At 29.4% G+C, this 14123-nt stretch overlaps 1 protein-coding gene across 1 annotated transcript in view; it reads left to right on the forward strand.

Moving 5' to 3' along the window:
* Cep290 (Centrosomal protein 290kDa) overlaps window positions 1-14123 on the forward strand; it is a 220744-nt gene that overhangs the window by 106481 nt on the left and 100140 nt on the right. The window contains exons 21-24 of the mRNA XM_075382073.1: window positions 7289-7470; window positions 8908-9073; window positions 9778-9958; window positions 13758-13998. Coding sequence (XP_075238188.1) covers window positions 7289-7470; window positions 8908-9073; window positions 9778-9958; window positions 13758-13998 — 770 coding nt within the window. The remainder of the gene's footprint in view (window positions 1-7288; window positions 7471-8907; window positions 9074-9777; window positions 9959-13757; window positions 13999-14123) is intronic.

Consider the following 14123-nt stretch of genomic DNA (forward strand, 5'->3'; position numbering starts at 1 on the left):
GGTGTTATTGAATGTCCTCTGAAATCAAGAAATGCTCCAAGAACAACTTCTTGTCTCCTCAATCCTCCTGTGAGCTGATGCAATGCTGTCACAAGATTTACTGGGTTGACCCACATATTGACATTTTTGGAGAAGTACTTAAAGCTACATGTAGTTCTCTGTCACTTTCTCATCCAATAGCATTAAAACAAAGAATGATGGAGAAGTAAGTTGAAATATTATAAGATTAGTGTGACTGTATTTTTCAGGTTTCGGAATAAAGACTACTCCACTAGTCTTCCAAACTGGTATACATTCAAAATTAAGAATTGCTCTAAAATATTTTCAGAGGAGATGAAGCAATGAGAGTGGACTCTAAAGTAGTAATGGTGAAAATTTCTATAAAATCCTACGGATTTAAATACTTACAACTTCTTTATTGTCCATCTAATTTTAAACATACCAATAAATGAACCTAAATTCAGACCTCCGAGATACTAACTTCTTAGACCACCTTAGTTCCAATTATAAGATGGTAACATAAACTAAGGAGAGAGAGTAATGTTTAAAACTTCTCTTCTTAACCCAGTTCTTAACAGTAGTTCTTTTCTGGCTCCTACTATTCTGAATTTGTATATTTGTCCAGGGTAATATCAAGAATTACTAAACTGATTTGAAAAATATGTACACTGTTTTAAGCTTACTTGTAAGAAGAAGGAACCCTTTACTTCCCAGAGGAATAAGGTTCCTCAGGGTATTTTGAAAAACCCTGTGGTTTGAAATGTCATAGGCTATATAGTAATAACATAATCCTCTGTATAAGCCCCCAATTTTGCCCTCGTGCCCTCTTTGATGTGCACCCTTCATCGTAATAATAATTACAGATAAAGATTAGCTGGATGAATGTGTGTAAAAAATGTTTCTCTTGTATCACATGAGCCATTTTGCAATCAAAGGGAGACAGTGATGGTGGATGTCAAAACATTTGAAGGGAAAAATGAATTTTAGGAAACTAACCTTATGAATTCAGCAAGTCACAAGATCTATATAAAAAATATGTTGCTTGTTTGGCCAGATTCAACATTAATTGCACCAGTTGGCAGTTTGAAATTCTACTTTTTGTTGCTGCACTCAGCAATAACCATTTCCCTTAAAAACATAAACACAACATTTTTTTGTGGACAGATAAGAGCAACATTCTGAAAAAGATGATTCTATTTTTATTTGGTTTATTTGAGGTTTAGTGAGAAGACTACCAGAGAGCTTTCCAAGGAAATGGATAAATTAACTAAAATTTCTAATGCATAGAGAATTTCATTAAAAACTTCAACAAAACTATAAACCAAATTTTTGTGTTATCATTGATGAAATATTAATAGGTATTTGGAACAAAAGCTCATTTAGACTCTTTGTGAAAGCAAACCAAACAGATGTGGTCTGAAAATTATACTAATATGTGATAACAGTATAATTATGTGATAAATGCTTTTTGTATTTAGGCAAAAGAACAGTGCTGCAAAAAAGGCAGCAAAAAATTTTTGCTGATGAATTAATGGTAACAATAAAAGGCTACGACTACTAATAATTGGTTCTCCAATTTACCATTAACTAAAAGACTTGAAAGAAATAATTAACAGCTGTGTTGGAAATGCCTGGCAAATTTCAGGAGGAAACTGTCATCTAAAGTTTACCAATAAGAGATATAACCGTCATAAAACTAGGACAAGTCTCTTTTTGTTGTATGGAAGTATTACTCCAGTATCATACAAAACATAACAAAATAGATTTGTAACAATAATCTTACAACCCATTCCAAACCATCAGAGAATACTTCTTTAAGAAAGAAAAGACACTTAATCAAAAATATAAAAATAAAAACTGGGGCCTTAATACAAATTGCTTGCCTCACTATCTTCTGTGTGATATGCTAAACACAGCAATAACTGATGCTTATCTAGTATACCTGCACAAGTTGTAAAGAAATAATAATAAAAGCTAAAACTTCACCAGTAACTGACAACAAGATGGCAAACAATGAGGTTTAGTATACCAATAAGCTCTTTGGACTTGAGGGAAATAATAATCAGAGGTATCTCTGATTAAAACTTCACCAGTAACTGACAACAAGATGGCAAACAATGAGGTTTAGTATACCAATAAGCTCTTTGGACGAGGGAAATAATAATCAGAGGTATCTAAAACAGCAATGAAAACTTTGAATTATTCAATCTGCAAATAAAAATAACAATTTTGCATTTTGCTTCTAAATGTTGTAGCTTTTGCGATTAAAAAAAAAAAGTTGTTGGCATTGACTTATTGCTCATGTAGAAAAGCTACTTATACTGAGTACCAAATAAAAAATTGTCCTGAGTATAATTAACAATCTTATATCGAGGATTATGTATTAAAAAAATTAATTTTCATCTTGTCTTTTAAAATTGTTTTATATAAATAATATTCACATATTAATTTTATTTCCTTGCAAGTATTCTAAATGTTTATAAGAAGATCTTACTTGAAACAGTTTTATTATTCACTTAAAAAAAATACAGAATAAATAAAAAAGAATAAATAAAAAGAGACTAAGGAAGATAAGAATGAAAATTTTATTACAGTAATAATGTTATAATCTTCAGCTAAATTCTATGTATGTAAAATTTGTATCTAGTAGAAATGAAAGGACTATTAGTAGGTACTAATGTTCTAAGATCAACAAAAATTGAAATTGGTAATATGGTAAAATTGGTAACAGTTCTTTTTTTAAAAATGTATGATACCTTCAGAAAATAATTACAATACAAATTAAAGAAGAGGCTCAGACATTCTTGCCATCCAGAGAGCCCATACCTTGTTATTTGAGACTTTTTGTCATTCCAGGTATTCTTAGGTTTCTTAAATTCCTTCAATAACAAAAAAATTGTGATATTAACTTTTTAACCAACTTCATTTATAAGTATAAAAACCTGAAGAATGTAGAAAAAAGTTAGGAATCCTTGTCACAATCAAGGTCTTTATAATTACTTATTTCCTCCACCCTTCAAAATATAAAAGTTATTTTGATGTTCTAAACATTCTTTTCAAAACTTCTACTTCTAGAGCAAGTAAAAATCTCAATGATCATGATATATATATATATATATATATATATATACACATAGGGTCACTCCTTTTCCTAATAATCTTCAATTATAGCAAATTTAATTGACTTCATAATTAGCATGATATGAATATTTAAAAAAATCAATTATTGTTGAAATCTAGATATATAAATTTAAACTTCTGCTTACATATTACCATCAATATGATCTTTCCATGCCATAATCCACTTTGTAGTACTTCTATTAGTTAATTTTGTTATATGATACAAACAATACCTGTTTTAATAATTTGTAAGGGAAGTTACATCATAAATCACGTTAAAATATATTGTAACATGAAATATTTATGATATGGCACTCTTATCCATACAAATTGAAAAGTTTCCCTCCTTTGTAAAATAAATTACAAAAATTGTATTTTGCACTTATTTGGTCGTATGATATTTTTCTGGAAATAATACCTACCATTTATATGTGTAATGGTAGAACATAATCAACATAGTACTACTTCTGCTAGATTAGGAGTATTATTTATAAGAATTATAAATTATAATTATTATAAGATTCTTTAATTATTTATAATTATTTATAAGAGATTCTTATAATTATTTATAAGAAGAAAATTTAGCAACAGCTCACCTTTACAACAGGTGCCAATAAACATGATAATTTAAGTTAAATGAGTGACTTTTTCAATTCACAGAAAACCATACCAGATCAAGTTCTCTCATTGCCAATCCTTAGTATCCGATGGAATATAAACTGAACTGAAAATTATGTTTGTCTTCCTAATATCAGAAATTTTTTGAGATTATTTACGTGGTTGTTGTATTTGTGAAAGACATCAATTAGTATTGTTAATCAATTTGCATTGTTAATCAAATTGTATATATTGATGCTAAGTTATTATGTGTCAGCTTGCTACATTATACTACCCTTACTACACTATAATACTTTACTAAACTATACCTATACTATACTCTTACTCAGCTGTATGTATCTACTTATCCCATGTATTTCCTAACCCCCTTAATTTGGCCTGGGAAAATCTTTAAGGGCTAGAGTGAACTCTTTATATAGTTGTGGTGTAGGTTTACATGAAGGATTTGATTTCTTCTATCTACTTTCATTTCTTTATCCACTCTCTTGAGAATATTGTAAGTAACTCTTCCTATCCCCAAGAATAAACTTAACATGCTAGAAGACTTTTCTGACATCTTCAATCTTCAGTAATGCATGAAGTATGGTAATAAGTTTTCCTGAAGGGTAATACTTACAAGCTCCACTCAGATATTTTTATCTGAGCATTCAGCATTACATTCTGAATGCTGAGCACATTCAGGATGTCAAAAGGTTCACCATTTAAAAGAGTTTTGGCAGCTCATAATAACAGCAGTCATTCTTCAAATACTCTTGCACTCTCCTGTCCAAGATCTCTGTTCTCCTCAGGTTTACTGTAGGATGTTATTTCCTCAATTCATATTTTAATTTCCTTATTCACAGCAGTGTTATGCAGCCATCCATGGTACATACAACCTGAGAAATAGAGAAAATTTACCATGCTCCAGTTTTTTTAATTTAAGCCATGGTTTTATTTATAAAATCAGTCTATTCAATTAAGAACTACAATCTATAGGGACTCTTTTCAACTTAGAAAATTAGTGTGTCTGTACAGTTTCCATAGGAAATAAGATGCCTTGAATGAATTTTCTTCCTGCTTGGACCTCCTATCATCTACGTCAGAAGTTGGACTTCTATCATCTAAGCAGTTACGTTTAGTGCCATATGCTTCTCTCACTCTGGTAAACAAGGTGGATGTTTTCTTTTTGTTCTTCCTCCACTTGTGGAGATCCTATTTGATCCCTTTGTATTTCTTTCAGTACTTTTTTCTTTTGCACCCAATGAATGTTCCATTATTAGCCAGAGTCAAAGTGGCTGGATAGGCAGTAATGTGCAGCATTAGACCTCAGCAGAGCAAACTCATAAACAGTTCTAATCTTCCGAAGAGAAGGGATTCATCATTCCCAGTCCATATCCAGCTTCTCACCAAATAAAAATTTAAAAGAGAATAAGATAACACGTTTATTTTAGTTTATCATTATCTACCATTTCCTTTGAAATATTGCTGAAGAACAGTTAGTTCACTGTCATTAGGCATTCAAGAAGGGAGTGTTGGGAAACATGTCACCACTAATCCATTTACCAATTTTTGTATAGCTATTTATTATAAAAGTGTTAAAAAACTACATTTTGGTATTCATTTTTCTTTAGTTTAATAGATTGAACATTCCTTAAATAAAAAGAATGTTATATATTTAATATTTATTCATTTATATTATTATTATTTTAAATTATACTACTATAAACCACCTAGTACAGACAGTTGAGATAAGACATTTCTTACCTTACTTTTATCATGATAGTACTTTTACAGGATCCTGCATCCTCAATCATGATTGAATTCTTTTTATTAAATTACACATTAAAATAAATATATTAAAAATATTGATATATTAATAATATTTGTAATATTGATATTGCTGCATCATTAAAATAAAATCATGGTTTGTGCACATGGTACAGCACAGTCACAGTGCTGTAACAAACATTACATCATGTGGTTTTATATTAATAATGCAGCATATTGTAACATTTTAATATTATTAGTATTTTTATTTTAATGTTCAATAATATGGATTCAATCATGACTGAGGTGCCTTATCACAATTGTTTATACTAAGTGGTTTGTTAGTAGAATTTAAAATATATAATTTAACAGTACAGAGAAATAAGATGAATCTTAAAAAGATTAATTTCAATAAAATAATAGTATATTAATATTATATATACTCATATTATATATATTATATTTGTAAGTTTATTTTTCTACATATCACACAGCATTCATTTGTGTATTTTTTTATTTTAATAACATAAAACCAAAAGAAGAAAATTAGTACGTCATAGAATTTCAATTATTTAGGTACAATTTTTTTCAGTAGATAATCAAACTTTAACTGTTACAGTTTGTTCATTATTTCTCATTTATGTTACGCTAACCAGTGTTTTTCTTTTCATTGATTTGTTCCTATTCCTACTCATTGTTAGGCTTTACAGTGCTGTAATACTACTTAATCTTTTAATTGACTATAAAGGATAGAATGAGTTAGAAGGCTTATACATTGTAATATTTCAAATTGTTGAATATTAAGAAGGATAGGGAATGAAAAATGCCTGGTTCAAAATATTTGGAGCGCATAAGATTTTACGGCCTTCAATTTTTAAAAAATAATTGTTTTAATAGTAGAAATCTTTTTCTGTTAATTGAAAGAAGCTAGAAGTTCATGGCCAAATTGTAATTCTAAGAATTTTTTACTCTTGAACATGAGTGGTTTGGGAAGAATGTTTAAAATATTTTAATTTTTTGTAATTGAAGAGAATTAGATGTCTGGTAGAAGGAAAGTATGTCTGAAATGAAATTTTTTACTTCATTATTGAGTTTTTTACTTGTATTTAAAGAAAGAATGTATTTTTGAAATTTAATATTTTTAATTTAATTAATTGAAGGCAACTAGAAAGCCTGGGAGGCACGGAGCCCAAAGTTTGTTACCTTAGGTGTTTACTTCTCCTGGAAGCGTAGGGTACATTTAAAAAAATGAATAAAACATTTTTATTTTTGTTAATTTGGCTATATAGCCTGGAATCAATGAAGTTTTTGTAGGGCAGTGCAAAATACACAAAATTTCATTTCGGTTGCTTAGACAGTTGGAAGTTAATTTGCAACGCTTGTATATTTAATTCTACATGAAAGTTATTAATTACAGAATGATTTGCCTCTTTCATGAACATCAGTGGAGAATCTCTCAGCATTATGAAGCTGCATGTGATGTTTTTATGAGTAGTTTTTATTATTGGCTTTTTTTTATAGAAAAAAATTAATTCATTTAACACACAATAAATAAAAGTTCAAAACTTTGTTAAAGCTATATATTTTTTTTACTTTCATTCACATAAATTTTCTACAGAACAATCTTTCTCATTTTAATTATATTAGGTTTGTACTATATAAGATTTATTTATATATTAGCTGCATAAGATTTGTTAATAACTTGTCTCATTCTCTATAAATGTGATTGCTAATAATTTGTAAGTGTTCAGATAAAGTTATGTCAGTTAGTAATTTTATTCTTAGGTTACTTTTTCTGTTATAGAACAGGTCACAGAATTAGAGGCTAGATGCAAGCAACTAGAAACTGATAATGCTGCTATGGTACAACATAACCTTTCAGCTCAACTCCTGGAAGCAGAGCTTCGTAATCAACTTGTAAATAGTGTCTCTCATGATCAGTATTCACAATTAAAAACAAATCTGTTATCTACTGAAAAATACCTGGTTAGTAAAGTAAAATACTGCTATTTTGTTGTTTACTAATAATTAAGCATTTAATCTTATTCAGAGATAGATTTACTTATGGTGAAATCAACTTTTTTCAGTACAGAATTTTTATTTTATAATTGAGAAAAGATTCAAGTAAACAAATTTCCTGAAGCAGTTAAATTGCTAATTACTGCTCTCATTATACTGCATTGCTTTTGAAAGTAGAATATCTAACACAATATTCATTGCGTGTTAGTTGTTTGAGGTATTTATTTACCTCAGTTTATCTTGTTGAAAATGTAACAGGTGTCTCACTTTAGATTCTGTTTATGTTAATTTGAAGGTGAAATTTTATTATACATTGGCTGTTAAGATTATGATTTCAGATATGAAGCCTTTTTTAATTTTATTTTTTGGTAAACAAGTATACACAGTTTGTCTGAAAAGTTTTCTGTAGTCAATAAATTTCTGTAGTCAATACACGTAGCGGCATCTCTTGAACAACCAAGGAACTATGTAGTACGATGTCAAGTGTGTGTACAAAATTTAATCATGTTTCATCAGTCCAGTCACAAATTATATTGACTGTGACATTGAACAGGGAAGTGCAGTAAAATTTTGTGTTCGACCTCAAAAATCTTTGGTTGAATCTTATTCTATGTTACAGTAAGCATTCGGTGATGAAGCCACATCTTGTACTACAACATACACTTACTGGAAGCGATTTAAAGATGGTAGATAGTCGTTGGATGATGATGAATGTAGTGGGAGGCCGTCAACAGCTGTTCATGATGAAAATGTTGCAAAAGTGCATGCGCAACGGGTCAAACTGTCCCAACTGGTCAAACCATGAATTCTAAATTCAATTTGGAAGTAATAAAATGCCTGATGCGTCACATTTGTCAAATGCAGCCCGAGTACCGGGATCCAGGCAGTTGGACTCTCTTGCACAACAATGTCTTAGCACACATGGCAACAGTTTTAACACATTATTTCGTCACAAACCAAAATACCATCTTATCCAACCCAACTTGGCTCCAGCAGACTATTTTTTACTCCTGAAAGTCAAATTGAAGATGAAAGGCCACTTTTTCGATGACATTCCGGCCACCCAAAAGGCTTGCACTGAGCAGTTGAAGGCAATCCCACAAAGTGATTTCTCCAGAGCATTTGACAGGCTCTACTGGTACTGCAACAAGTGTATAACTATAGAAGGGTTCTATCTAGAGGGCTGATGTGAGTAAATTCGTTTATCTTTAAATCTGTATTTGTATTTTGATTTCAGACATACTGTGTATATTAATTGTTAATATTTATTTTATTGATGAGTGCATTGTTAAAATATATTCATGTTATACTGTATAATATGCTATACTGATTAGTTTATAATATAGTCTAACATTCACATCTTCAGAAATGTTACTTGAACTGCAGCTGCTGGATTTATTACAGGCTGAACTGAAAGCTGAAAAGTCTAAACTTTTGGAAGAAGTAGAAATTGCACTACAACAGGTGAAAGCTTTAGAAGGCATACGAAAAGCGCATGATTTTCAACATGATGCACTTCAGCGTCAGATTCTAGAGTTAAGTGCTGTAAGCGATGACAAAGCTACCATAGGCAAGTATTTACAATATGATTTTTTTTGGAATTTTAAAATTATCTCCTACTATTTTTATTTTATTTTTCTGTAGTCTGCTGTAATTGATTACTGTGTTTTAACAATGATAATCTGTAAGAAAACGCTTATCTGTTATTAAATTGAAAATAAATCAACAATTCTTATAATCTATGACTGTTAGCAGTGAGAATATTCATTTTCACCAGTTCAAATTTTAAATTAATGGATATATTTCATCTTATTGCTTTTTTTCATTCATTTTTTCTGGTTATTTGCAATGATGTTTAGTTTTGCTAATTTTGGAATTAAGAATACCATAGTGTTTTATGATTTTCTGTAAGTCATGTACAGGAAACAATGTACATGACCTGTAGGTCATCTAATATCTTTTTGAAACAAAATCACAATTCAATGTTTTCTTTTTGCTTTAGTGATCAAATGCAAAAACTTGTTAAAAGTACAAATTCTGATTCCAAAACCTGTCTTCAGTGAATGCAACAAAAGCATGTATTTCATTAAATTCATTATGAGACTATATGACACTTAATATTTACTTAATTTTGTATTATATGAAAAAATTTATTGAATTGTGTACAATTTTTGTTAGAGATTATGTTATTTTATTAAGGATCCAGTTTTCTTGATTTAAATCTTTTTTTTTTTATATTGCAGTTAGAGTTATACATATATATATATATTGCAGGTCGATTAACTAGAGAGTTGTCTATGGTTTATCAGCATGAAACAGCATCAAATGACACAGTTATAAAACAGCAAGCTAAACTACTGCATCTTGAGACAGTTAACTCACAATTACAGGCACAGATTAAAAATTTAGAAGAAGAACATGAAAATATTACAAACAACTTTCTCAGCAAATATAGGTTGGTACTTACTCTTTATATGATTCCATGTAGGTGATTGATTAAAAGAGTTCTTGGTGTTTTATGAAATTTTCAAGAAGTTAAGGTGTTCAATGAATGTATGAGAGGTTGTCTTCTCTGAAGTAAAGACCATTTCATTGTAAAAAAATCTATTCTGAAAACTTTTTTTATTTATCTTAAACTACATATGTTATATTACTTTCTATAATTGCCACATGAATTAAGACATTTATCATAACAATACATCAGCTTCAACATACCCTTATCGTATTCTTCTGCCTTCATTCCATTTAGCCACTGATTAACAGTATTTTTAAGTTCATTGTCACCTGTGAATTGCTTACCACTCAAAAATTCTTTCAATTTCCCAAACAAATGGTATTCAGGAGGAGTCTGGACTATATGGTGGGTGATTGTAAATTTCCCATTCAAATGTTCTCAGTAAATCCATGTTGGACCTGCAACATGTAGATGTGCAGCAGGACAACACCGTCGGTTAGCCACCTACATCACCGATTTTGAATGGCCTGCCATAACTTACATAGAGTTTTACAGTACGCTTCTGCATTTCTGGTTATTCCATGTGGCATGAAATCAATCAGCAGTTTGCCAAACAGATCCCAAAAGACTATGGCCATCAGTTTGCATCCAAATAGCTGTGGTTTGACCCTTTGTTGGTCTGGTTGGTGATTGAGGATAATGCCATTCACTTGACTGCCGTTTTCTTTCTGGCATGTAATACGACATCCATGTTTCATCACCGGCAACAATTAAGGAACTCATCACTTTTTTCTGTTTAGTGCATCAAAAATACCAAAGCAGATTCCATTCAGATTTTTTTGTGATGTTCCGTTAAGACATGTGGCACCCAACATGCACAAACCTTTCTGAAGCCTAAATGGTCTTGAACTATGCGACTGACAACAGCTCTTGAAACATCAGGAAAAAGAAGGGTTAGATTGGAAATCATTGAGCAACAATCTTTTTTGATTTCATTGACGCATTTCAACAAATTCTCTGTGATTATTGAGGGCTTCCCCAAACGTTCTTCATCATGCACATTAATTCTGTTATTTCTAAACTTTTCACACCATCTTCAGATATTTCTTTCATTCATTACATTATCACTGTATACAGCAACCAACTGCCTATGAATTTCAGCTGGCTTAACATTTAGATGGTTTAAAAAACATATGACTCCATGTATTTAGTAGGTGACAACATAGATTTTCCTATTCATTTTATAATGTAATAATTCACATGTAATCAAAGATATTGCTACACGACAACTTACAGACAACAATGCAGTGTGTACATAACTAATGTGGCCTTGAATGATACGGGTTCACCAAACTTAAGGAGAGAAATTTGTTGGTGGTCTTTACTTTAGAGATTGTATAATTGCATTAATAACTTAATGCTAAAATTCACACATTGAATGAAATTTTAAAATGTCACACGAAATTGATTTTTTAAATGATACATTGCCTTTTGCTACTTTCAACCATATACCTGATATGCATGTCTAGTGTTTCCTTGTAACTAAGAATTTTTTTTTTATAAGCAGTCAGATTTGCTTCACATTATTTAAATATATGAATATTATTTTACTTGAAGATCATAAAATGTATTTATTTCATTTCAGATTGCTAGGTTTGATTTTATATTTCTGAGAAAAAGAATATTTTTCCTTTTACATGTTTGTTGTTATAATTATAAACATGTTTTTATTATGATTTGTGTTAATACCCCCCATAATGAGTTTTTAACATTCTGAAAGTCTTACAGATAAATGTTTCATATTATTAATTTATAATAACCTAAAAACATTATAATAAAATGATTACTTTTTGACGTATCCATATTCTGAGAAGTACATAGTAATCAGTAATATATAATTACTAAATTACTGTCACAGAATTACTGCTATTATTATTATTATTATTATAATTATTATTGTGTTTCTGTATGTAGTTTTTATATTTTATGTAATAAAAATACTGTGATTATAATAAATAAATAGTAGTTACAATAATAAATATTAATATTATAAATAATATAATATTATATTAATATAGTATTGTAATAAATAATTACTACAACTACATGATGTAAAAATAATATTGTATATACTTCCATGATTGTTAGTAAATATGCTGAAATGCTTAATTTACATGTCTTGTAAGCAAAAATTCAATTATTTGTTCTATCAAATTTAATTTCTTATAACTTGGATGAACTCCTTCAATTATATTTTTTAAACTATAAGATATGTGGCAAATATGTAATATATGATAAACAAATTTATCCCAATATTTTATTTATTATGTTTCAATATAAAAATAAATACTAGTTTAACATTTTTGCACTGACTATTACCAGATCTTATAAATGCGCTTCCGATTTTTTTGGGGTAAAATTGTAAGACAGGGGTCTTACAAGATGACCCCTGTGTTTTTGGGGTGAAGATGATGACCAACTGCACATTTATGCAAATTTAATTGCTTCTGAAATGTTTCATTTGTTGTTAGGTTATATAATTTTTCTCCATAACAAGTCATCATGCAAAGGTTAAACTTTACTATTTTGGTTGAATCATTTACTTAGAAATAGAATATTTTATCCCTTCTTGTTACATTTAACATGATATTTTTTCATTGGTGTTATTCAACTTCAGTTCTTTGGCCTTTGTTAACGATCACATCTATGCTCTCTAACAATGGTCAGTTCAGTATGTTGAACAGTTTTTTAAGACATATCGATAAGTAACTCTTCATGTAATCTCTCCCAGTTTTTAATAATGATTCTATGCATTACTTATTCATTAGTGGGTTTCCTGTTTTGTCCATTTATAATATTATATCATCTTTGTGAAAAATAGAGATTATTTTTTAATTTTTTTTTTTTTTTATTTTACAGAATTTTATTTCTAATCTAAAAGCTTGACTTTTTTCAATTAATTCTTCAGTTATTTCTGAGTTTCTGAAGTCTTCAGAGAGGAAAACTATATCATGCTAATTGAAGACTGCTCAATCTCCTCCTCTAATTTCATTGCTTAATTCCTTAAACATATGTTCCATTTTTCTGGAAAAAATGTGAATTAAAAGCCCCAACCTGATCCATCTTAGAATTTTGAATGATCTAATTTTCAAATACTATTGAAGCAAAATTATTTCTATATAAGAGTACATTACTTCAGAACTAGTATCGTCTTCTACTACTACTTCTACTGCTACTCTAATAGTATCAAACATCATATATTATAGTAGATTAAAATTACCAAACTATTTTATGATTGTAATAATTTGGTAATAATATTGTGTGTTAACAGTATGAACATTTTATTCTTCCTGTGCTCTTTGATGTTTGTAGTATTTGCTTTAAAAATAGTAAATAAATGAACATTACCAATATATACTGTTTAAAAACTCTAAAAATGGGATTTCTGTACTATTTTGAAAATATTAATCTGTGAAAAATATTTCATAATGAAGTACTAGTTCATTAAGTAAGATAAGAGAATCTATTATTTCATGTCTGTGTAATTAAATGTGCATGTGTTTGTGTTTTTGTATGTGTGTTTATACAAATATATGATAAAAATTGCCACTCTCTGTGGCAAAGTAGAGCATCTTGGTCCCCCAGGTTCAAATCCCAGTTAGGCATGACATTTTTCATACGCTACAAAATTCCATTTCCATATCCCACATACACTAGCCTCAGGTTTGTATTTTTCTAAGAATCAGGTGTGTATTTAAATGGATTTATTTTGTTATTAATTTACTTGAATTTTTTCCAGATTATTAACTGATGTCATACATGATTTACATCGCCGTTATCTTGGTAGTATACCTCTGGTAACTATGGACACAATGGGAAATGTTATAATACATCTTCAACAAGAGTGCCAAAAGCTTAAAGACTCATTGTTTGAAAAGTATGTTTTAACTTCAAAAGAATTAGTCAGAGCGCAAATAAGAGACAATGATGATATTGATGACGAATCTAAAAAGAAAATTCCTTACAACTGTAGGTTACAGGTATGTTTCAACTAATTCAATATTGTGTATTTGTAAATTTGTTTGTAAATTACATTGATTCAGTATTTAATTGTTGATTAAACTCATTGTGCGTGTATTCATTAAAGTTTATATATGATATTATT

Source organism: Lycorma delicatula, chromosome 1, assembly GCF_047948215.1.
Source record: "Lycorma delicatula isolate Av1 chromosome 1, ASM4794821v1, whole genome shotgun sequence".
Taxonomy (NCBI): Eukaryota; Metazoa; Arthropoda; class Insecta; order Hemiptera; family Fulgoridae; genus Lycorma; species Lycorma delicatula.